Raw genomic sequence first — 25,584 nt, 5'->3', positions numbered from 1 at the left:
CACACAAAATGCTCATGTAATCAAACTGGAAGCAGGACGCCAGGAAACATTTGTGAAGCCGAGTTATTTACGAAATAGAGTGTCGATGAAGAGAATCGATCAATGTAGATAGGACCTATTGAAAAGTGTCGCGAGATTTGTTTTCCATACTGAGCTCCAATGCTACAGACGACAGGGAGGCAGCTCCCACACCTGGACCCTACTTTACTTCCCGAAGGAAGGCGTGATCAGAGATGTTATGCCTTAGAACATGCCGGTGGCGCCGACTGAGATTGGACCCAGGCCTGCTGGGGTAAGAGGTAATCACGCTAGCCACCGGCGCCGATATCTTTCAAGGTGATATCACAGCGAATGAGATCGACGAATTTGAGTTTAGTTATCTAAGAAATAAGAAATAAAGTGCAGGAATTCAGCGATGAGTAAATTTGCCTCATGATTTCCCAGGTTTTTCCAGGATTTTCCAAATTTACAAATTTACTCATCGTTGAGTTCCTGCACTTTTGGCGATTATAAGTGAACTAAACTCAAATTTGGGTCGTTTTCATTCGCCGTGTATGCAAAAGGAAAAGAGCCAGTGTCGCTACTTGATAGCAAACTACTCATAATGGGAGGAGTCTTTGTAGCTTTTATACCACTTGGTTGTACATCATTCTGCTTTAACCTAAAAAGATATAAAGAGCGCTGCTGTATGTCATTAGCTCATTCGCTGCCAGACTGTTGAGCAGTTCAGTCGATTTGAATTCTCTCTAGTTTCGTTCGTTCGTTCGCAAGTCGAATTAGCTCCGCGTTGTATAGTGACGCTCTCGCTGACCCAGCCATGGGTAAGAAATCGCGCGGTAACGCGAGTGCTGGCTTACCGGGAAAACAGACTCTCCCAGGAGACGGCGCGACCACCGAGCCAGCTCAGAAGAAGCAGAAGAAAACCCCATTGCCCGTCCCGACAGGCGTTGCGGACCCGCAGCCGGGGCCTCCCGGAACTAAACGACCCAGACCTGAAGACATCAGCGCCACCGCATCGGCAGCAAAAAAGCTGCTGAGCAACAATCCGTTCTCCGCCCTGCAGAACGGAGCCCAGCCGCAGTCGGACCCTGAGACGGTGCCTAAAAAAGTTAAGTTGCCACCCTTCTATGTGAAGGGCTTCCCTCCCGGGCTATGGGAGCAGCTGGATTTCTACATTAAGCAGGGCCTTCGCTGCACCATTCAACGGTGCACGGAAGGCTACAAACTGATGGTCTCGGCCGAAAATCACTACAACGCAGTCCAGGCCCTCTTGGACAGGATGAAGCTGGAGTACTTCTCCCACGACGTCGAGGCCACCAAGCCGCTGAAAGTGGTGCTGCGCGGGCTCCACGACATGGACACCACCACCTTAATGGACGAGATTAAGGCGAACGGCCTCAAGCCGGTCGAAATCCACAAGATGACCCGCAGCAAGGCCATCAAGTATCGTGACCAGCTCTACTTGGTCCATCTGCAGAAGAACTCCACAACCGTGAAGGATCTCCATACGACACGCACACTGTTCCACATCGTAGTGAAGTGGGAGCGGTATAAGCCAACCCACCGTGGCGTCACTCAGTGCTCGAACTGCCTATTGTTCGGGCACGGCACCAGGAACTGCCGCATGGCCAGCCGCTGCATCAAATGCGGCAAAAACCACAAGATCGACGACTGCGACAGCATTGAGGAAGCCGCTCCCACATGCGCCAACTGCGGTGCTGCCCACAAGGCCACGAGTAAGGCCTGTCCGAAGCGGGCCGAATACGCCGAGATCCGGAAGAAGGCCTCGTCCAACAACCAGCCCGGTCGCAAGAAGGTCCCGGAAAACAACGCGCAGAACTTTCCTCCGTTATCACCGGTCCAACCACGGCCAATTCCAGTGTTGGCGCCGCTCCCGCTCAACCAACAGTTGGCTGCTGCCCAGTCGGCTGCCGCTGCAGTACCCAGTCAAGCCTCCGGCCCATCGACGGATCCCCCTGCTCCGGGATTGGCCGGTACAACCGGTGAAGCTACAGACGATTCTCCGCTGTCAACGGATGAGATCGTCACACTGTTGGCCCAGGCCATCATCATCAAGCGCACCTGCGCAACAAGAACACAACAGCTCCAAGCTATCATCTCCTTCGTCGCTAATTATGGACCGTGAACCCATAAAGATCGCCAACTGGAACGCTCGCTCCGTAGGGGCGAAAAACATTGAGCTTGCAGACTTCCTCCGCAAGCACGACATCGACGTGGGCCTTCTCACCGAGACTCACCTCAAGACCGGTGACAGCTTCTGGCTGCCCGACCACAGCATTGTCCGGCTTGATCGCACCAGCTCCAGGGGGGGCGGTGTCGCGGTCATCATCAAGAAAGGCATCAAGTACTGCACCCTACCCCACTACCGCACTTCCATCATCGAGGCCGTTGGCGTAGAGGTGGAAACATCGACCGGAAACGTCCGGTTCATCGCCACCTACTGCCCCCGGCAATGTACCGTTAGCAATGGTACAGCACAGCAGTTCAAGAACGACCTTGCCATCATAACCCACACCAATGCCCGCTTTGTAATCGGAGGGGACCTGAACGCCCGGCACGAGGCCTGGCGGAACTACCAGCAGAACCAGAACGGCCGCCTGCTATTCGACCATTCCCAGCATGGTCTCTATTCCGTCTGGTTTCCGGACGAACCAACCTTCACATCACCGACGGGCAACCCATCGACGCTGGACCTGTTCTTGGCAAACACCAGATTAGCCAAGCCGGTTGCCGTCAACGACCTGAGTTCGGACCACCAACCGGTGCTGACCGAGCTGGGCTACAACGTGGCCCCTGCACCGTGCCAGCGGAAGGACTACCATCGAGTCAACTGGGTCCAGTTTCGACGCGTGGTCGACCGCCACATCGACGACAACCCACCGCTCGACACAGTGGATGACATCGACCGGGCCCTGGAGGGTCTCCATCAAGCCATATCCGTGGCTGACGAAGAGTGCGTTCGACGAGTTCCTGTGAGGGGTAAGTTTCAAGCAATTGATTCCCACACCAAACTCTTGATTCGGCTCAGAAATGTTCGTAGACGCCAGTTTCAGCGGACTGGGGATCTGCAGCGTAAATACGAAATGGTCGATCTGAATCGGCAGATCGCTTCCAGAATGGTCTCAATCCGGAACGAGAGTTTCGGGCGGCTCGTTCAGAACCTGGACGACCGTTCCAGACCATTCTGGAAGGTTGCCAAGGTGCTGAAGTCTCACCCCAAGCCCATTCCACCACTTAGAGTCAATGACGAACGGCTTATCACCAACGAAGAGAAGGCCAATGCAATTGGGGAGCACATTGCCCAGTCGCATTTGCTTGGCTCTACAATCCCAAGTCCACTCGAGAACCAGGTTGTGCAGTGCGTCCAGACGTTAGATGCCTCCCCTTGTGCCGTCCCTCCAGAAGAACGGATTACAGAGGAACAAATTTGCTCAGCGCTGAAACACAGTACGAACATGAAGGCTCCCGGGTTTGACGGAATATTCAACCTAGAGTTGAAAAATCTCAGCGCGAGGGTGCACTCGCTGCTGGCTGCCATCCTCAACAGATGCTTGGAGCTGCACTACTTTCCAAGCATCTGGAAGGTGGCAAAAATCATCCCGATCCGCAAACCTGGGAAAGACCCTTCACTACCGTCAAGCTTCAGACCGATTAGCCTGCTCTCAGCGCTGAGCAAGCTGTTCGAAAAATTGATCCTCAGCCGACTAAACAAGTTTGTGGAGGAACATGACATTCTTCTTCCGGAACAGTTCGGGTTCCGCAAGGGGCACTCCACCAATCATCAGCTAGTGCGGGTGATGAATAACATCCGGAGTAACAAAGCTGTATCCAAGTCCACAGCCATGGCCTTGTTAGACGTCGAAAAGGCGTTTGACAATGTCTGGCACGACGGACTTATATACAAGCTTTGTAACTCCAACTTTCCACCATACCTTGTGAAAATCACCCGTAACTATCTCCAGCAAAGGTCGTTCAGGGTGTCGTTGAATAGTTCCCTTTCGGGACAATTTCCGATCCCAGCAGGTGTTCCGCAAGGGAGTCTGCTGGGACCACTGCTTTACAGCATCTACACGTCGGACATCCCTCCTCTAGGAGACGGTTGCGTGTTCTTTCTGTTTGCAGATGACACCGCGATAGCTGTCAAGGGTAGGATGCCTCGTGAAATTACGAACAAGCTCCAACGATGCCTTGACACCTTTACTGATTATGCCACCACGTGGAAAATCAAAATCAACGCCTCGAAAACCCAAGCGATCATGTTCCTTCACAGACAATCATTAAAACTTAAACCGTCTCCCTCCTGTACCGTAATAATGGATGGTACAAGGGTCGAGTGGTCCACTGATGTTACTTATCTCGGGATGTTGTTCGACGAGAAGCTCCTGTTCCGCTCGCACATAGAGAAAACCCTAGTTAAGTGCTCCGCCTTGGTTAGGTGTTTGTATCCGCTCATTTGCCGCAGATCCCGCCTCTCAAGGCAAAACAAACTGGCTGTTTACAAACAGATCATAGCCCTCGCGATCTTCTATGCCGCCCCGGTGTGGGAATCGTGCGCTCAGACCCACAGGAACAAAATCCAGGTTGCACAGAATAGAGTGTTGAGGATGATCCTAGATCGTCCATTCGACACAAGAATAGCAGACCTCCATCAAGAGGCAGAAATTCCCAAAGTAGATTCCAAAATTGATGATATGACAACTAAATTTATTCAAAAATGCAATCTTTCTGAACATGCTTTAATAAGCAATTTGTACATAGTAGGTTAAGTGTATATAGTAGAGTAGGTTAGTTTTAAGCTGTAAATAGTAGTATTAAGTAGTTTCTCTTCAAATTCTAAAAACAAAACAAACCAATCCCACCAAGGTGGTCGACCGTGTACTAAGTCTAGGACTAATTCTGTAAAACAAATTTTGAATTTTGCCCAAACCTAAAGATGAAGAAAGCAATTAAATCACTTAGTAAAAATTTATATGGTAATCGTCCAAGTTAAACTAAAATAAAGATCATTTAAACGAATGTCATTAGCTCATTTTCGCTTCGGACGGCGTGGTGAACAGCAATAGCAGCAGTAGGAAGGTGGTGGCTAGTCCACTCCTTCACACCTAACAAGCAACAATTGACTGGTCGTGGCAAAGGAGGAAAAGGTCTGGTGGTGTCAAACGCTTTCCCGGTCTGATCTACGAGGTGTGCTGAAGGTGTTCCTGGAAAATGAGGTCGAAGATGCTCTTCAATAAAACGGCCCTTTTCAGGGCCATCAATCTTACATTAGTAAAGAGTTGGAATAGAATTTATCTGTGCTTGTTTGTCCATATTCAGAACCACAAGCCCCCAACGACCACACAAAATGCTCTCCAGAGTTGTAATCTTGTAACCAAACTTGGAAGCAGGGGTTCAAGTGATTTTGATTGATTCTCTTAATCAACTTTCTCTTTGAAAAAGATTACTACAAATTTGGTACGCCTACAATTCAAAAACGGAAAGAGTTGAGATAATAGATAATTGATCAATTAAAATAACTAAATGCTCTTCACATTTATTCCGTCCACAAGCGGTCCTACGTCAAGCTTCCGTTCGTGCCCCTAGGCACAGACCCTTCTACTTTTTTCGTTCCAATGTAATCCAATCTAATCTGTTCCATTTAGAATTTGGTCGCACAAAATGTGTCGTTTCTCAAAGAGGAAATAACATATAAAAACGCTAAGGGTAACATTTGGCGCGTTTTTGATTAAGATCTAAGGGAAAAATACAATAATTATTATTTGTCAGCTTTTCGGATAAAATTTCGAACTTTTCGCTGAATACCTCATGTCTTGCACAGTGCACAGTGGTCTAAAAGTGTCAAAACGTGCGTTTTTTAGTTTATGGAAAACCGGTGCATTTAAGCCATATAGTGTCTTTGGAGAAGTTTGTGTACTTAAAAAGCCCCTTCTTTTGAGCTTAGTCATTTTATGATCAATCCACCTAGCAGGGAGTTGAAAAATTTATTTTTTTTTGTTTGTCGAGATAACAAAATGGTGTCCTGAGCAGTTTTAGAAAATATTTAAAAAAAAAGTTGGAGGGTGGTGTACAAGACACGACCGCATTGTTGACGTAGGGCTACGAAATTTTTGTTCGATTTTCTAGTTTGTTGTTTCGGATATTATTTTGGAATTAAGTGAATTTCATAACTCAACTCTTTTGTAGAAAGTTGTGGTGACCCTGAACTGTGTGGTTTCTCTATGGCAAGCTTTGCTATAATCACTGGACCTCGTGTTTATTCGCGTTTATACATATCACTTGCGCAGGAAATCAGTTTGGCACGGCATTTGTGATCATCATACCTTCTGGTAGCATGAAACAGGTCAAAATTTACCCAAATATGCCAATAAAATTGTTTATTTTGGATTTTCTTACAGCAAAATTCTGAACTTTTCGGGAACATTAACGCCACAGAACTCACCAACACACTTTTTGTTACATGTCTCATGCATGTAACAAATGAAATTTTGATTGCCTTTCTTTTTTAACACCCCGGTAAAGTACACAGACTCCTCCTATCATGAGTAGTTTGCTATCAAGTAGCGACACTGGCTCCTCTCCTTTTGTACTTTCTGTACTTTAAGTCTATACTCTCTGTACTCTGTGTTATTTCTAGATAGAGCTGGAATTAGGGCGTAACAGCTTTTGTAAATAATGACTTCTCTCAATAATTTCTACAAAATCAAGGCTCGCCAACGCAAATCAACATCACCATCGAGTAGAGGAAGACTTCCCCTGAATTCCTAGAAATCTTCGAGAGAAGTCATTGTTTATAAAAGCTGTTACGCCCTAATTCCAGCTCTATCTAGATTATTTAACGGTTCAGACGATTTCGAAGATGTCGAGTAGAATGCATACGATGAGGGTTTCTTAGTTTATGAAAGTGGAACGGAATAAATTTAACCCGCCGATAAGACTACAAATAGAACATAATTTATTTCCCAAACAAATTATTTGATTTTTGTAAATACATCAATTTAATGACAAATTGAATGGGTGAATCATGGGTTACTCTATATAAATTCTATTCTAACTCTTTTCTGAAATGAACTTGGTGGCCCTGAAAAGGGCCGTTTTGTTACGTTGGTGATAAGTTTTAACCTCCGAAACCGTACAGAGTGCGTCCCTGTCGCTTCAGAGCGTAGACGACATCCATGGCCGTGACGGTTTTGCGCTTGGCGTGTTCAGTGTAGGTGACGGCATCACGGATTTTTCTAGGAACACCTTCAGCACACCTCGGATTTCTTTGTAGATCAGAACGGAAATACGCTTGACACCACCACGTCGAGCCAGACGACGGATGGCAGGCTTGGTAATACCCTGGATGTTATCACGTAGAACCTTCCGATGACGCCTTCTTTTCCAAGAGCTTTGTCTCCCTTGCCACGACCAGTCATATTGGTTGATGTTTGTCGTTGAACGGGTGAATCGAAACTAAGCCAAAAGTAGTAGTAGTAGTAAAATTTACGTTTATTTTCTGGGTTTTATGTTTCAACATTTGATTTAACATTTCAATTGTTTAGCCTTTGGCTCTTCATCTTTGTTCTAGTTAATTGGTTATTCTAATGTGATGATTGCGTTTAGCGCTAATTTACAGGATACCCTTTGTGGGATTATTTTGGTTTGAATTTAAAAATTTGATAACCTACCTACTTGAGCACCTAACTACTTAAACTAGGTTGCCAAATCACGAATGATCTGGTGGTTTGATCGCAGACAGGTGACTCTGAACCTTTCCAGCGTGGAAGTCTTTCGCTCCTCGAGTGTTTGAAGACCGGCCAGGTGGTGAATCTCAGAATTACGAGTTCGCGGTGGACTGTTAAGGATCATTCTGAGGATCTTGTTTTGGATCCTCTGAAGCTTTAAGTGGTGGCACTTTGCACAACTCTCCCAGATTGGCATACCATACTCAATAGCCGGCAGAATGATTTGCTTGTGGACAGCAAGCTTGTTTTTGAGGGACAGGGTGGACTTCCTGTTTATCAGAGGGTAGAGCGACCTGATCAAGATGTTACACTTGGTGGATGTCTTGTCCACATGGGATCGGAATAGCAATTTGTTATCGAGGGTGAGACCAAGGTAGACTACTTCACTCGACCATTCAATGGGAGTGCTATCAAGATGGATCTTGACGTTAGCAGGCGGAACAAGACGAGGTGAATACGAATGTGGAAACAGAATGGTTTGTGTTTTAGCTGCATTGATACAAATCTTCCAGCTCTTAAAATAGTCGGACAAAACATCCAGGCCTGATTGTAGTTTACTCGCCAGAGCACGGATCACTCGACCCTTATAGATGATGGAGGTGTCATCTGCGAACATTGACAGGATACCACCACCCGGCAGGGGAGGAACGTCTGACGTGAAAATGTTGAATAGGATAGGCCCAAGCAGGCTACCTTGAGGGACCCCTGCATCAACGTTGAACGTATCAGAGGAGACATTGTTCAAGTAGACCTGGAATGATCTGCCCGACAAGTAGTTTTTGATGATCTTCACGAGGTAGTTCGGAAAGTTGTATCGATGCAGCTTGTACACTAGACCATCATGCCAGACATTGTCGAACGCCTTCTCGACGTCCAACAATGCCATGGCAGATGTATTGGAAACGGACTTGTTCCGCTTGATGATGTTAGTAACCCGTGCGAGTTGGTGGATGGTAGAGTGGCCTTTCCTAAACCCGAATTGCTCTTTGAGAAAGATGTTATTATCATTTAAAAACACCAGCAGACGGCTGAGTATCAATTTTTCGAATAGCTTCGAGATGGAGGACAAGAGGCTGATGGGGCGATAGCTTTTGGCACTGGTAGGGTCTTTGCCAGGTTTGTGAATTGGAATAACTTTGGCTAACTTCCAGCATGCAGGGAAGTAACCAAGCATTAAACACTTGTTGAAGACCACTGCAAGGTGCTTGAAGAAGTCAACACTCAAGTTTTTCAGCTCGAGGTTGACCACTCCATCGACACCAGCGGCCTTCATGTTCTTTGTTGATTTAATCGCTGCTATCACCTCATCAGCCGATATTCTACTTTCGTCAGGGACAACTACGGGGGTGGCAGCGACGCTAGCCATTGCCTGTGATACTGCAGGCTCGAGGGGACTCACCATGGCGTGGCCAAGGTTATGTGAATTTTCAAAGTGTTGTCCAAGAGCATTGGCCTTTTCAAATGGGGTTATTAGTAAAGATGGGTCCGAATTTTGGTTAGGAGAGGAAAGGGGAGGAATGGGCCTCGGCTTATTTTTCAAAATCTTTGCCATTTTCCAGAATGGCTTAGCACAATCTGGGAGAGAGCGAATCTTGTTTGCAAAATCGATATTTCTGAGATCCACCATCCTGGCTTGGATGATTTTGTTCAAACGGTTGCAATTGGTCTTCAGGTTAGGCAGCCCAGTACGCTGGTACTGCCTACGAATCGTGTTGCGGAGTCTAATGAGGTCTTTAGTAGGCCTGTCAAGGTTCAGAGTATTACTCACCTGTCTGGATACTGGCACATGTAGCTCCCTGGCCCGGGAAATTGCTTGATCGATGGAGCGCAGACACCGGTCAACATCTTCGGACGATTCCGGTTGGACATCGTAGTCTACAGCGGTGTCGACGCAATGTTGGAACTGACCCCAGTCAACACGATGATAGTTGCGCCGGAAAGCTTCAAATCGATTTACGGAGGATCCCACCTCAGTCACCACCGGGTAGTGGTCCGAGCTGAGTTCCTGATAGGTGATAGGTTGAGCGATGTTGTTGCCCATGTTGCTGATGAAGATATCGATGGTAGCGTGAACACCGGACCGACTCAACCGGGTGGGAGTTTCCGGACTCAAGATGTTGTACTGCGCTTCCTGCAGGTCGTTGTTCAGGATGGTGCCGTTTTGATTGCGCCGATTGTTGCCCCAAGCTTGATGTTTGGCGTTCAGGTCACCAGCGATGATAAAGTTTTCCCGTCGTCGTGTTAGCTTGATAATATCTCGTCGCATATCTGCTGCCGATCCGTCCCTGATGTTGACTTGTTTGGGGCAGTAAGCCGCGACGATGGTGATGGGGCCGATAGGAGTAGAAACTTCCACCCCTACGGCTTCGATGATCTTCAGCTGAAAGCTGGGCATCAGTCGACAGCAGATGTTTCTCCTTATTGCAATAGCCACTCCTCCTCCTCCAGAGTTGGTTCGATCTAGCCTCACGAGCCGGAAATCGGGAAGGTAGACGTTTGTTTCAGGCTTCAGGTGGGTTTCAGTTATGATGGCAATGTCGATGTTTCGTTCATTGAGAAACTCAACAAACTCGATGTTTTTGCTCTTCAAGGAGCAAGCGTTCCAATTTACGATCTTGATGGCTTCACGGTCCATACTTAGTGACAAGGGACAGGGCAGCATGAAGCTGTTCAGATCGAGTCTTGCAGGTGCGCAAGATGATGATGACCTCGGCCACGAGCGTCACAAGTTCCTCCGAGGAGAACGGAGAATCGGTGACAGGCTCACCTGAGACAACACCAGCGTATGATAAACCAGGGGCGGTGGAGGGACCTGGCATTGGCTGGGCAGCAGCAGCAGCGAGACGATGATGGACTGTTCGATTGTTAGGAATACTCACATGCTTGACTTGTTGGTTGTTGAGCGGAAGTGGTTCTAAGTTCGGAACATGTCGACGGGGCTGGAGAGCTGGGTACTGAACTTCCGTGCGTGCAGGAGGCGAACGATGATTACGGAGGCGATTACCGGGCTGATTATTGATCGTAGCCTTCCGACGGATATTGATGAACTCCACTCGCTTGGGACATCCGCGATTGGAGGCTTGGTGGTTACCACCGCAGTTGACACACGTTGGCTCGATGTCATCATCTTGCTCACAGGACGCAGTCGAGTGAGTTCCAGCACACTTGCCGCAGATAGTCTTCATATGGCAGTTTTTGGTGCCATGGCCGTAGGAGAGGCAGTTCATACACTGCGTAACATCACGATGTTGGGATTTGTAATGTTCCCAACTGATGATGACCTGAAACAGGTCCCGGATTTTGGATCTCAGAGCCGCTAGACTGGTGGATCCCTTCGTGAAGTGCACCAGGAACAACTGGTCACGGAAGCTGGTGTTGTGGTTGGAACGCCGGTTTATTGGGAACACCGCCTCAGGTTTGAGCCCAATCCGCTCCAGCTCGGACTTAACCACAGCCGCCTCGAACGACGGTAATCCACGCAATACCAGCTTCAGTGGCTTGCTCGATGGCAGATCGTGCGTGAAGAAGTCAACGTTGTTTTCCTTTAGGAAACATCCTGTTTGATTGTACTCCTCCAGGCTGGAGCACATGATTTTGGTGCCGATGCTGCAAAGCTTGAAGCGAGGCAGCAGCTTGTGTTTTGCCAGTTCGGCACGCAGCTTGGCAACATCCTTCTCCGGCGTGAAAAGCGGGGGAATCCGCTCTCTTGCAGCGATGGGAACGACGTCACCATCGCCATATTCTTCGGGGAGCACCGCAAACTGGTTGGCTTGCAGTACCCGTTTTCCGGCGTCATCCTGCGACGCGCTGTGCTGGATTACCACCTTCTTTGAAGGGCCCGCTGCTGAATCATTGGTACGTTTACGCACCATTTGTTTCGTGTTGGCAAGTTGCAGTAAACTTGCCAGAACGCGCGAAGGTGGCGACGCTTCCACGGCGCAACGCGACAGCACAAACCGAATCGAAGCGAGAACTCGAGCGAAAAAGAAAACGAACTGAACAGCTCAACAGTCGAGCAAAGAGTGGCACTAAGCCAAAAGCGTAGTTAGCAACCTGTTATAGAGACAACCAACTCTGCCGGTACCATATTTTTTCGCTTCCCATTGGCTACATACAGTCATGATGATGCAGCTTTGTTGATATAGGGAAATTTTGCATGAGAACATCCAGGGCCTGCCATCCGTCGTCTGGCTCGACGTGGTGGTGTCAAGCGTATCTCTGGTCTGATCTACGAGGAAACCCGAGATGTGCTGAAGGTGTTCCTAAAAATTATGATCCGTGATGCCGTCACCTGTACCTGTACCTGCCAAGCGCAAAACCTTCACGGCCATGGATGTCGTCTACGCTCTGAAGCGACAGGGACGCACTCTGTACGGTTTCGGAAGTTAAAACTTATCACCCACGTAACATTGGTGGCCCTGAAAAGTTAGAAATCATTTAAAAAAAGAGTTAGAATAGAATTTATATAGAGTATACCCTGCTTCCAAGTTTGGTTACAGTATTACAACTCTGGAGAGCAGCGGCGCCGGTGATGTAGTGGTAAGCGTAATTACCTCTCACTCAGGTAAGCGTAATTAGCTGGGTTCAATCCCAGTCGGCGCCACCGGGATGTTCTGAGGCATAACATCTCTGATCACGGGAAGGGAAGTAAAGCCGTTGGTCCCCGGTTCATGAGTGTGGGTAGCATTGGTGCTCAGCACGGAAAACAAGATCGACGGAAAACAAATCCAAGGAAAAAAAACGGAGAGCATTTTGTGTGGTCGTTGGGAGCGTGTGGTTCTGAATTGGTAGCAAAATGTTCCGCAATTGCATCCTCCCTATTCGTACACGCCCGAAGATCGGATGCAAATTTTACTTCGACTTGTTTCATCTAGGAACCATTCTCTGATGACTGTGTTGGGGAAGCAGCATATGCATTTACGTAATTGGTGGATTTGTTTGTTATTTCGAAGCTTTTGGACAATGCTTGAAATTTACCACTTTTTCAATAGTTTCAGTTTGAAAATCAACAGTCAAAAGCATTGTTATCGATGCGTAGAAATGTTTCTGATCGATTGGTGATATTTTTTTTGAAATTGGTCCAGGGGCAGCTAAGTTATTAACGTTCAAAATCATTCATAATTTCATTTATCGGTTTTCATAAAGTGTACCCCCATCTTCCCGAAAGACGTAGGCCTACGTCAACAAAAAAGTTCGAAGGGTTGTATACTAGATACGACCGCAGGGTTGGCGTTGGATAACGTCTGTTATGTGTTCTACTTAATTGTGTATATTATATTTTAGGAATATTCCTTAATAACTCTTTTGCGAAAGTTTGGTGGCCCTGGAAAGGGCCGGTTTGTTGGGCTGATGTTGCTGGGTTTGCTCTACTCTGTCGCCCTGGAGGAGCTTTGGAATGATGTTGGTAGTTCGAAGACAGACAGCATCTCCCCTTCCAGCGTTCCCACACCCCAGTATAGTCCCCAAATTTAAGTGTAACTGTGATATTCTGGAAATAAATTTTCTTCAAAACTAACTCTTTGTCGAATTATTGGTGGCCCTGAAAAGGGCCGTTTTGGTTGTGGTTTTGGAATGATGGTTATGCCGAGCATGGGTACCGGATGGCGATGGCGATTTTGATGAGCGGTTTGCATGCCGGGCGCTTTGCTTTAACCACGAGTGCGGTGAACTCCGGGTAAATATTATTACCAATCAGTAGAACAGCGCTAGGTGGTATGATGAACCGGGAAATCCACTCGAGATGTCGAGAGGGTAGATGGTTGTTTTGGAAGTTGTGATGAGGACGATTTTGGAACGGAACGGGTTGTGCTCGATGATGCATCGTTCTTCTTCACACAGTCTGTGAAGACGAGTTCGATTCTGAAATAAGTTTTGTAGAAATGCAATAAAAATGGAATCTATGGCTCTGCGAAGATTCAACTTTCGATATTCAAGTGTCGGAAAGGCATTAGAAAATTAATCGTTAAACTCTTTCTTGATAATGTTGTGGCCCTGAAAAGGGCCATTTTTCCAACGCGCTCGGCGTAGTTGCCCTTGCGGAGCAGACGGTGAATACGACCGACTGAGAACTGCAGCAGCTGGGCATTCCATGACGCCGGCCCAGTATACCGGAGCACTGGCACCAACGCACTCGGCGTAGTTGCCCTTTCGCCCCCAGGCTCTGCTGCCGCTGCTCTGCTGCCGCTGCTCTGCTGCCGCTGCTCTGCTGCCGTTGCTCTGCTTCCGCTGCTCTGGTACTGCTGCTCTGCTGCTCTGCTGCTGGGTCGACGATCGGATAGACAATGATGGAACGGGCGACCTTGTTGGACGCTTATATAGTAGAACAGAAAATATCAGAGGTGTCAGATACTCGCATCTGATGTCTCGGTTGGAGAAAGTATAAGAATATAAAAAAAAAATCAATCGATTTTCACCATCTTTAGACAATGGTTTACTTTTAACAATTTTTCAATAGTTTACAGAATGAAATCAATAGTTTTGAAACATTCAGCAAATTGCTAGAAATATTTCCATTCGATTGATGCCGTTATCTCGTAAATCTATCGAGAGACGGTTGAGTTATTATCGTTCAAAATCTTTTAATTTTTCGTAACGCATCCAAAATGACTGTTTTCAATTTTGTACCCCCGTATGTTGCCGAAAGACGTTATCCAACGTAAAAAAAAACAATTTTGCTGAAGACGTCAACCATCTATCTCTTATGTTTGCAGAGATATGTATTTTTTTTGGTAAGAGCCTTCAGAAAATCATTTTTTGCAAATAACTTTTCAGGGAGTAATTTTTTGACATTAGTATGTTCTGCACAAATGTTTGTTTTCTTAAAATACGCCGTTTAGTCTTGGGAAGTAAGTCCCTATCCTCAATATTTCTAAAGATTCAACATTAGATTTTGATTCAATATTAGCAGTATTTCCAAGGTCAATAGTTCGAAGTTGGGCAAAATTGGGCAAACCAGGTTGATTACATTTGAAAGTATACTTAAAATGCTGCCCAATGCATACCAAATCATTAGTTTTTTTTTAAGTATTCTCTGCTGATCTGCTCATTACCAAACTATAGTAAACCGTGTACAGATAATGGTTTTCTTGCATTTGTACATAGAGGCTTTTTAATGCGTCACTTACTCTTGGTGTCGAAGGATGAAAATTCGAATTCGGTTAAATCTAAGTAGGCATGCAAAACAAGAGCCGCGTGTGGTAAAAGTTTTGATTCCATATTATAAATTGTAGTGACCGGTTGACTGGACAAGAAGGTGATTCGTAGTGTATATTATAGGTTGACTGAATGAACAGTGGTTCTTGTTTCTCGTGGCAGGTGAGTCCCGGTTTCTATTGTAGTGTTTAAAAATGACTGAGCTACGATTGGTCTCTGTTCTCCCCGGCAGGTGATTCACAGTAACGGCAGTAGTGACCGATTGATGGAACGAAAAGTGGTCCTTGTTCTTCCCAGAATGTGATTCTCGGTGTTTGTTGTAGTAAACGGGTAACTGAACCAACATTGGTCCTTGAATCATCTGACAAGCAAAACTGCTTTTGTCCGAAGATGCTCAAACTCTTCTGGATCCATCTACCGATGCATGAACCGATGGTGGAACAGAAGTAAGCGACCGAGGAAATGGGTAGCGATGAATAATTATTTTTTTTGATATTGTATGAAACGGTTGATGATATATAACTATATTGAGACATAGGTTGTAATCACAATTATACGGGAAGTCGTGACCCTATAGTTTGATAATAAGCAGATCAGCAGAGAATACTAGAAAAGACTAATGATTTGGTATGCATTGGGCAGCATTTTAAGTATACTTTCAAATGTAATCAGCCTGGTTTGCCCAATTTTGCCCAACTTCGAGCTATTGACCTTGGAAATACTGCTAATATTGGATCAAAAACTTGAATATTTTAAGAAATATTGAAGATAAGGACTTGCTTCCCAAGACAAAAAGCGTTTTTTTAGAAAACAAACATTTCTAGATAGAGCTGGAATTAGGGCGTAACAGCCTTTGTAAACAATGACTTCTCTCGTTGATTTCTCGGAATTCAAGGCACACCTACACAAACAAACATATCCATCGGGTAGGAGAAGTCTTCCTCTACTCGATGGGGATGTCGATTTGCCAGGGATAGCCATGACTTCCGAGAAATCATCGAGAGAAGCCATTGTTTACCAAAGCTGTTACGCCCTAATTCCAGCTCTAATTAGATTTGTGTATATCATATTAATGTCAAAAAATTACTTCCTGAAAAGTTATTTGCAAAAAAATGATTTACTGAAGGCTCTTACCAGAAAAAATAACATATCTATGTAAACATAAGAGACAGAGGGTTGACGTCTTCAGCAAAAATATTTGTTTTAAGATTTTCTAAAACTTTGCTCAAAACACCATTTTGCTGTCTCGACAAAAAAAAAAGAAATTTTTCATCTCCCTGCTAGATGAATTGTCTTATTTTTATCGCATCTCGATTTTGACAAGATATTTTTTTAAACTTTGTTACACCAGAATCCCTAGAGCACAGGAACTAATATTTGCAGAAGTAACATTTCAAAAATAATGATTGAAAAGAGTCGAACATTATTGAGTGCGTCGATTTAGGAACCGCTTCGAATATGGTGTCTCCACGGTATGCCATCTTTTACCGCCACTTCTCCAAATCAGGTGGTGTTGATACTTTTTTAAATAAAATCGACATTATTCTGCTTATACCATTCAATGACATCCCTGCTGTAATGGCAGCTGGCTAAACCGGACTAGAACTTTACGGAACCTTCGTGAGGCTGAATGAATGACAAAATTCTCTTCTGGAGACATTCCTCCTTGTAAAATTGTCCATTTTTAGCCGCTCCAGTGATGAACACTTTTGTTTTCATCCTGGAAAATGATTAAGTTAGATAACACCTAATCATTGTTCTTGTCAATATTGATGTTTGCAGCATATCTGATGTCGTTTTCGTTTTTGCGTTCCACTACACCGGTGTGGTGCTACACTTTGCACCGAATTAACGAACGCTTGCGGTGTAGCTTTATTGGTGTGTGTGATATCAGATTCATCTGTCACTGTTAACTCTCTGCCGCTTGATAAATATTATTTTCGTTTCGGGTGGAATTACCTATATATTTTCGATTGAGGATTTTACAGTAAACAAGAGGGTTTGTTAAGTATCTTAACAATGTTTTTTTTTTGCGATTTCCTCAATCAATTTTATCAGTTACAGTAGAAAGTATTGTTTTTTACTGGTGGTCGATTGGTTGTGGTTATGTTTATTGTTTATGTGGGAATTCAACAAAAATGGTTCAAGAGAACCCATACAGGAAAAGCGAGTGTGGGTGGATGTTCTGGCCAATGAAGGGGAGCAAGGTGGATCAAAGAGATTCATCTCGTTAATGATATCTCAGGCGTCAGCAGAGCATTAGATTAAAATCAATAATGAAGTAGTTATCTATAAAAAAAATCAATTGGCTGGAGTACTGTCGAGAAATAGCAGTAGGTGGATTGCAAACGGTTTCGTTTTGACCGACTTCAGGTCCTGCAGCGTCTTAAAAATGCAAGCGATCATATTCAGGCCTTCGACCAGACCTTGCACAACTTTGTCGGTGATCAGTTCATCTGACTTACACTCCATGATCAGATCCTTAAGCAGAGCCGCCGAAGTTTAACCGGTGAAGGCACCTTTAGCAACACAAACACTGTCCAGTAGCTGGGAGCGGACCAAGGTCAGATAGGGGAACGGGCATCCGACGGTAACCTCACTGTTAGCAGTGGTCGAGATTTTGCACAGCTCGGCGATGCTGATCTTGTCGCCGTTCATTTTTCAGTTGCCACCAACACAGAACTTACGAATGATTTTTTTTTTTTCTATTTGGTTGGCGCTACGGTTTGCACGTTTGTCGGAGATGGATAAAACCGTCAAGTTCAGCAAACCATAAGTATATTTTCCTTTAACTCATCATTCTGATTATTTTCAAAAGCAAAATATGCTTACCTCTTCGTCTAAATAGCGATCCACTACGCCCACCTGAATTTTTTTCATTCTGTGCAATGTTTTTCTTCTTTTGTTAAGAATATTAAACATCATAAAATATTCATCCTCTGAATCCGATGAAGAGGATCCAAACAATTAAAATAGTTCTTCTATTCCAACTTCTTTTTTTTTCAAAATTGAAAACTGTAATCAGCTGTAATCGCTGCGTCACGACGAAAACGAGAGTTTTGACAACCATGTTTTTTTTATGTATTGGTGTTCTGCGATAAACATATAGCTACACCGCGAATTTTTCGAGTGCTACACCATCGTGAGGGGTGCAGAAAAAGTGTTGCACCGGTGTAGCACCAAAACCAAAAACGAACGGTTTCGGTGCAAAAGTGTTGCACCGGTGTAGCTACACTGCAAAAACGAAAACGACATGAGATATGACACAAACATCAAAATAGCCAGGCCTACTGCGTTGCATTTGCCGCAAAGATGATTCTTGGAAACAACAAAGCATTTTTTGAATCCACAGGGGTGGAGGATGCGTGGCCATTAGTGTGGGACGAAGGGGTGGTCACTCTACACACTTATTTTGCGCCAACTTTTTTCTGACAGTGCCGAGAAGTCATTGAACTGACTTTTGTTTGCTTGTGAATAATGCCTTTTTTGGCAAACAGCTCTTGTTTTTGTTTTGTTTTTCAATTTTTACAAAAACGACACGACCTCCAGTTGGGACTACATATTGGAAGCAGCCGACCCCGTACAACGACCGTCAATCTTTTGTCAACCATGGTCCCTTAGCGGCACCGGTGGTGTAGTGGTAAGCATGATTACCTCTCACCCCAGCAGGCCTGGGTTAAATCCCAGTCGGCGCCGCCGGGATGTTCTGAGGCATAACATCTCTGATCACGCCTTCCTTCGGATGGGAAGTAAAGCCGTTGGTCCCCGGTTCATGAGTTGATGGGTCGATAGGTAGGGTCCAGGTGTGGGAGCTGCCTTCCTAGCGTCGGTAGCATTGGTGCTCAGCACGGAAAACAAGATCGACGGAAAAAACAAACCAAAGGAAAAAATTAATGTATGGGCCCTAAACCGCTTATAGTAGTTTACATTTGACTACGGCAAAAACTAATTACTTACTCGTGAGTATTTTCTACCCAAAATTAAGTTCAATTGACTCAAATTTGAGAACATCTCATATACTCACTAATAGCTTATTGAACGATAGTCATGAGAAAGTCGAATCTCTCGTTCCGTTTTTGACAACAACAAAAAGTGAGAGTGGGATGCAAAACTCAAAATTACTTAAAATTAAGTAAAAAGAACTTAAATTTAGGTTTATCTTTTTTCTCTGTGTGGCAACCAATCCTCTGCCAAGAAGGAGGGTTGCTAAAGCCACCACCATTGCACAGTGGTCCAGAATGCAGATTTAGGTGGAATGATATGTTTTGAGCCTGAAATTGAAACTTTAGACTAAAAGTTTCTTCTACGAAGTTGTTCCTTATAGTTAGGCCCTCATTTTTATGACAATGAATTCTAGGGTGGTTCCTATTATCATTAAAATAAAAAATATAACTTTTTTGTTTGAATAAATTAAGGTACACATTCTTCAGCAAAGTTATAGCTGAGCTAATTTCAAGCAACTTTGTTGAAAATAATTTTTTAGGCAGATTTAGAGCTATTTTCTTGAATTGAGTACCCTAACTCAATTCAAGAAAATAGCTCTAAAGCGGCCAATTTAAGAGATACAAAAAAATACTTTCAACAAAGTTGCTTAAAATTAGCTCAGCTATAACTTTGCCAAAGAAATTCTCACCCTAGGTTCTTAAAAAAAATAGTTGTTTTGCTCTAGTTTTCTTAGGTATACCCAAATATAGTAAAAGATATGAATAAGTTCAAATTGGTTTTAAACGAGTTTAAAAAATAACTTACCTCCAATTTTTTCATATTATTGATAATAACATAAGACCTTTCAAATGCCGTAAAAAACTTTTTTATGTTTGCCCCAACCAGAGATATAAAAATTTGAAAAATGCATATTTTTAGTATAAAAACGTCAATAACTCTTGATCGGCGAAAGATATTGAAAAGCTTTGATCTTAAAGTTATTTGAAGACACCTTTGCTGAGAAATTTGAAATAAGAAAACTAGAGCAAAACAACTGTTTTTTTAAGAGCCACCCTAATTCAATTCAATAAAATAGCTCTAAATCAGCCAATTTGAGAGATACAAAAAAGTTATTATCAACAAAGTTACTTGAAATTAGCACAGCTTTGCCCAAGAATGCATACCTTAATTTATTAAAACAAAAAAGTTAGATTTTTGATTTTAATGATAATAGGAACCACCCTAGAATTCATTGTCATAAAAATGAGGGCCTAACTATAAGGAACAACTTTGTAGAAGAGACTTTTAGTTTAAAGTTGCAATTTCAGGCTCAAAACATATCATCCCACCTTAATCTACATTCTGGACCACTGTGCATTGGTGGTGTCAGCACTGCAGCCTACAGTGTTTATGCTACACGGTTAGAAAAAAGTACCCAAAAATAAGTTCTTTTCACTCATCTCGGCACTATAGTGCAGGAACCCAAAAGTAGGTAAAGCGGGTCAAAGTAATTTTCATTTACTTGTGTGCAATTCGTATGGAATTTTCCACTAGCTTTCAATCCAAAAGTAAGTTAGTTGTACCCAACAGTAGGTAAATATGATTATACTCAACGTTAGGTTCCCAACCTTTACTACCCCTGTTGGGTGGTTTTGCTCCTCAGTTTTTGACAACATTAGAAGGAGAAAAGGAGACAAACTAGTCAAAAGTAGGTAAAAGTGAACTGGCCGTTGGGTACTTTTTTCTTACCGTGTAGGTTTATATGTGCATTGATGACACGTATGCGTTAAAAAAATCTTTTGTGAATAATTATTTACGAAAATTAAATTTTTCATAATTAGCTTGCCTAATTTAAAAATAAAAATAATAAATGTTTACTTCCTACATGTACGCGATTGTTCAACATTTATCACGATTATTTTGCCGCGCAACATCTAGGTGGACGGAGCATAATTTCTCAATGTTTTCATCAGCTGTCTTAGATTGTCTTAGACTTCAAGCAACATGTTCGTGGATGACGTTTCTGCCAACGGAGTGCTGGCAACCCAATGTCGGCAGCGGCCGCGACAACCTCCGTCGTGGCAGCAGCGTCCGGTGGAGTGACGTCCATCTCGGTGACGGGCGGCTGTCCCGAACAGGGCGTCACAATATCAGCTTCAATCGACCAAATTGATGCGACGAAGAGACTGCTGGCTTTCTTTTTCTGTTAAAGTCGAACAGCTTCGCAGCATTCTAGAACCGCAGCCGGCGTGCACAAACAAATGTTCAATCGCTTGTCTCTCTTTCTCCCGTCACTCCATTGGTCTTCCTTTCAAGCTTCGGTGAAACGGATGAGCGACAGAGCGCTCGACTCTGATAGTTTTCTCTTTCATGAAACACATCAACAGAGGTTTCATGAAGTATATGACGGAAAATGAAATAACACATTTAAAGCATTTCTCACGTGAAAACACGTGAAGATTACACGTAATATTTTTAATTTATCTTCCATCCATATATTTATCTAAAAAAAATGATCAAAAACGGGACATAACGCATTTTAAACAAATTGAAAGAGCGGTGATAGAGTGTTCGTGAAAGGGGATTGAAAGCCATAATGAGGTTTCGTTTAACTAGAAAATCGACGTTAGTTACATTGAAAGCGATGAGCAAAGCAACGAGGAGAAGTTCCACAGTCAGCCTTTCCTTCTAAGCGTCCTGCTTTTTTATTTTCGTTTCTTGCTGATAGTATAGCTAGGCGTTATAGAAAGGAAGCGTCGAACACGTATGTATGAGAGAAACAAAACACGAGTTCATTTTAGAGCTTCGAAAATTTAGAGCCCTGGTCCCGAACACGATGAACCAATGTAAGATGGAGTCCATGTCCTTAGCAGGAAAGCAAAAACAACGACGTAACTCGTTCGTCAGCTCTCACCCCACCATCAACGATCATCATCGTCATTGTCTGCACCATCCAAAACCACGCATACACCCCCCCCCCTTGTAATGTCCTTTCCAATTCGATTCGAACCTACCCGGCGGAAGATCGATCTTGATTACATCCACTTATTGATTTCTCCCTTCATTGAAACAATATCAAAGCTAAATTTAAGGCACAGTCGAACGTCCTTCAAGACATAACCTAAATAGTGTATTGCCAGAGCTACGAATTAGCGATGCAGCTCCCACGGCTGCGGCTGCTTAAAATGCTACTGCTACTGCTGGTCCGTCTCCTCTAAAATTCGTCAAAAGAATGTTGTAGGAGACGGACCAGCAGCAGCAGCAGCATTAGAAGCAGCCGCAGCCGTGGGAGCTGCATCGCTAGTTCGTGTAGCCGTGGCTGGAAACCTCGGTCCGGTCACGATACCGCTGTCAGCTGTTCTTTGTCTGGGAGGAAATGTGCCGTCACCGGTGTAACGATTTTGATAACGGAGTGTTGCTATGCAAGCGATTGTCTTGATTTCTTCATGCTGGGTGGTCGGAATGATTGTACGTCGTCCGGCGCGAAATGATGTACCTTGTTCTTCGGACAGGCATGAGGATGTACGCTGACCATTCAATTTAGGAGAATCCATGGCGAGACTTGGTGCAGTTTCACGGTTGTGTTTTGAAACAAATTGATTAAATTGTGGCAACATCAATAACAAATTTTGACACATGCACACTGCACAGGCGCAGAAAAAGTTCAGTGTTGCCAGTAACTTTAAAGATCATAAAAATTGTAATCATGGGTGCCAAACAGTGCCAATGACTGTGTCCAGGTGTGCCCAAGCTTGTTTTTGGCACACTGTGCGGAGTGACCAACCCCTTGGATGGGACAAAATTCAAATTCCAGTTCCAGTATGATTTCCGGGCGCTTTTTAGGTCCTAGAGTAACTGTGTAAAATTTCAGGTCGGTCGGTGTAACTATATTTTAACGCCAGCGGATTTTCCATGGGAAAACTTACTTTATCAAATAAAAATCTATCGAGGTCGCCCATTGTTCTCTAAAAATAAATCAATCCAAAACTTTTCTTCGAGGATCGCAAAACAATCCGACGTTTGTGGAAAAGATTATTTAGCCATTACTGATTGCTAACCAAACAAACTGCTCATGATTCTTTTTTTCTAGCAGCACTACTCGAGCAAAGTAGAATAACAACCCGATATCATCTAGATAACAAGTCTTGTTATCCCAGATATCATTTTGTTTTCAGTTGTTATCGCATAACTTATTTAGTTATCAGCCTTGATCAATTTTGTTATCAGTTGTTATCATGAAAAATTTACTTTATATTTATTAACGATGCAAGGTTAGTTCAAAACTTTAAATATTATTCGCATTACAACAATAAAAAATAGTGCTTTTAATCCCTGTTCATATTTCAGTTATCAGCGTAAGGCTTTGATATCAAAATGATAACATGATTTGAAATTTATGGAATAAATTTGTATGGCTTACAGAATTTGTTATCAAGATATTATCAATGATAACAAAATTAGTTAATTTTGTGATATCCAACGAGCAATGTTCTGTTATCATTTTTGTTATGTTGGCTGTTAATTCAACCATAATGATAGCATATTCAGTTATCAAAAAGTGATAACCGGGTAATAGAACTTGCTATCAATTTGATATTTTACTTTGCTCGGGGAAGCTCCCACTGGTGTTTATCGAGAAAACCGAGGTTCTGGAGAAGGTTCTTGCCCCGGCACTTCGGGACCTCTACGGGAAGGATCATTACGTCTTTCAACAGGACGCCCGAACAAAGGAAAATAACTCATTGATAATAAATTTTGTTATCAAGTTATCATCTGTTTTGATAAATAAATTTGTTATCAACTTGGCTGAATTAACAGCCAACATAACAAAAACTATAACAAAAATTTCTTCTAGAAATATCATGTTGATAACTTGTTTAGATATCATTGAAAGCAAGTTGATAACAAATTCTGCAATGTATTTTGTCTGATTGCATAACAGATCTTATTATCAACTTGATATTGTAATAAAGCATCTGATAGCAGATTCAGTTATCAACTAGTTTCTTTTTCTCCGCACTTATGATAATAATTTTTGTGATTTTTCAAAGAAAAAAATAAACTTGATAATAAAAGAAATTTTATTTTCGATAAAGTTAATCGATGCTTATAATCAGAACTGAATCAATATCGCCAAGCGGACACTTGAGTAACACTAAACTTAACAAGAGCAATGGTAAAATAAATGGTTATTAAATCCACAACCGGTTAAAATCAAAAAGTTAACAGGTATTGTAGCAATAAAAAACAAAAAAAAAAGTGATTGTCTTAACAAAAACAATCACGATCGTGAAGCATTCGCGATTACTCTCGTCATCAAACTTGTGCCTGCTTTGGAACGGGCCATTGCAGTTTTTACGTCATTTCGCAAAAAGATTCGACGTTCGTGGAGACAACCTGTAAGACAGACGACATTCAATGAATTAAGCAAATATGACCAATTTTCTTATAAACTTACGCATGCAATAGTCCACTTTTTCCTTCTCCAACGCAAGCTTGGTAACACTGGTTCCATCAGCACTCTCCCCTGAAATACTTGCTCCGGCCGATGTGCCCTCTCCAGTTTTGTCTTCCTGTCGTACAGATTTCGGACGACCAGATGGATTGTTTGACTGACGTCCCGTCACTGATCTACCGAGCAATCCCTCAGGCCAAAGTCTCATCATGATAAACTTGATGAACAAATAATCACTATCTGCCTCAAGAGAAAACTGGCGCAACGTGTTGGCATCGATGTATTCTCCGCAGTCTTTGAATTGTGTTTCTGGCTCTGGTAGTAGTTTCGATGTTAGAGCTTCTTGTAGTTTGCCGTTTTGTGTCACCAATCTAGCATTCTCCTCAGCAAGCCGTTTGGTTTTTAAAATTTCCTCCGACAAATCCATCTGGAGGGACTCCACCATCTTTTTATATTTCCTGGCCTCCTCCGCCGTTCCACATGAGCAGTCTTGAACATAAAAAAATGATTGATTGATTGCCTGATATGATGAAAAAAATAAAGCCTACCTGTTACTTGGTTTGGTGTGGTGTTCACCTGGTTTATCTCCTGGTCATTTGCCTGATTCACCTCCTGCTCATCTGACGATTCGTTGTCCCAATCTTGCATTAATTGTTCAACTGATGCTTTTCGGCGATATGTGCGGATTATCGGTGGCAGCTTACGCACATCTGCGTCTTCCTTATCGGAACCGATATATTCAGTGACTTCCTTATCGGAACCGGCACATTCAGTGACTGATTCAGGTTTGTTGACGAATTCGAAAACAGGATTCGCCTGTAAGTCGCTGCCAGATGTTTGCAGTTGAAGATCGATCTCAACTTGAGCTTTCTTTTTGGCTGGTGGCTCAACTTCCTAGAACAATGTAGAGGTTACGTTCAGTACCAAAATGTACAAGGTTTCTTACCTTCAATTCAGGAATTATATCCACCACGAATGCGATATTCTTGTTTGTCGCACATTTTTGAACACGCTTTTTTGCAACCGTTGTTCTTTTCCGACCCATTTCTACTGTTTTTTCACAAAATACTCACGAATTTCAGAACACACGCGACTTTTGGCCGATGCAGATGGACGATGGCCGATGCCGAGAGAGTATGACAATTAAAGAGAATATGATAGTTTATCTATTCTTAGGTAGGCCCATATTGCATATACAGTATAACTCACTTATTCCACATTATTGATAACATGAATAATAATTTTGCGTTTTTTAAATTATTGATCCCACAGTGAAGTTTATTTTATTTTTGAGAACATTGAATTTCT

General features: G+C 43.4%; 2 protein-coding genes across 2 annotated transcripts; both read right to left on the bottom strand.

Annotated features, from left to right (window-relative positions):
- Positions 1 to 17,198: 17,198 nt before the first annotated feature.
- LOC135712196 (triosephosphate isomerase-like) lies at positions 17,199 to 17,555 on the bottom strand. The gene is made up of 2 exons (XM_065235157.1): positions 17,433 to 17,555; positions 17,199 to 17,378 (listed from the first exon to the last, which is right to left on the bottom strand). The coding sequence occupies exons 1-2, from the start codon at positions 17,553 to 17,555 to the stop codon at positions 17,199 to 17,201; spliced, it is 303 nt and encodes a 100-aa protein (XP_065091229.1).
- Positions 17,556 to 24,102: 6,547 nt separating this feature from the next.
- LOC135712195 (uncharacterized) lies at positions 24,103 to 25,321 on the bottom strand. Its single transcript, XM_065235156.1, has 4 exons — positions 25,223 to 25,321; positions 24,825 to 25,170; positions 24,280 to 24,765; positions 24,103 to 24,218 (listed from the first exon to the last, which is right to left on the bottom strand). Exons 1-4 carry the CDS (start codon positions 25,319 to 25,321, stop codon positions 24,103 to 24,105), a joined length of 1,047 nt encoding a protein of 348 aa, XP_065091228.1.
- Between the last annotated feature and the right edge of the window lie 263 nt (positions 25,322 to 25,584).

The sequence above is a fragment of the Ochlerotatus camptorhynchus genome, unplaced genomic scaffold (assembly GCF_037179485.1).
Source record: "Ochlerotatus camptorhynchus isolate MF236.1 unplaced genomic scaffold, CSIRO-AGI_Acam_v1.1 ptg000463l, whole genome shotgun sequence".
Classification (NCBI taxonomy): Eukaryota; Metazoa; Arthropoda; class Insecta; order Diptera; family Culicidae; genus Ochlerotatus; species Ochlerotatus camptorhynchus.
The sequence above is the reverse complement of the archived record's forward strand: the minus strand, read 5'-3'. Positions and strand labels throughout refer to the sequence as shown.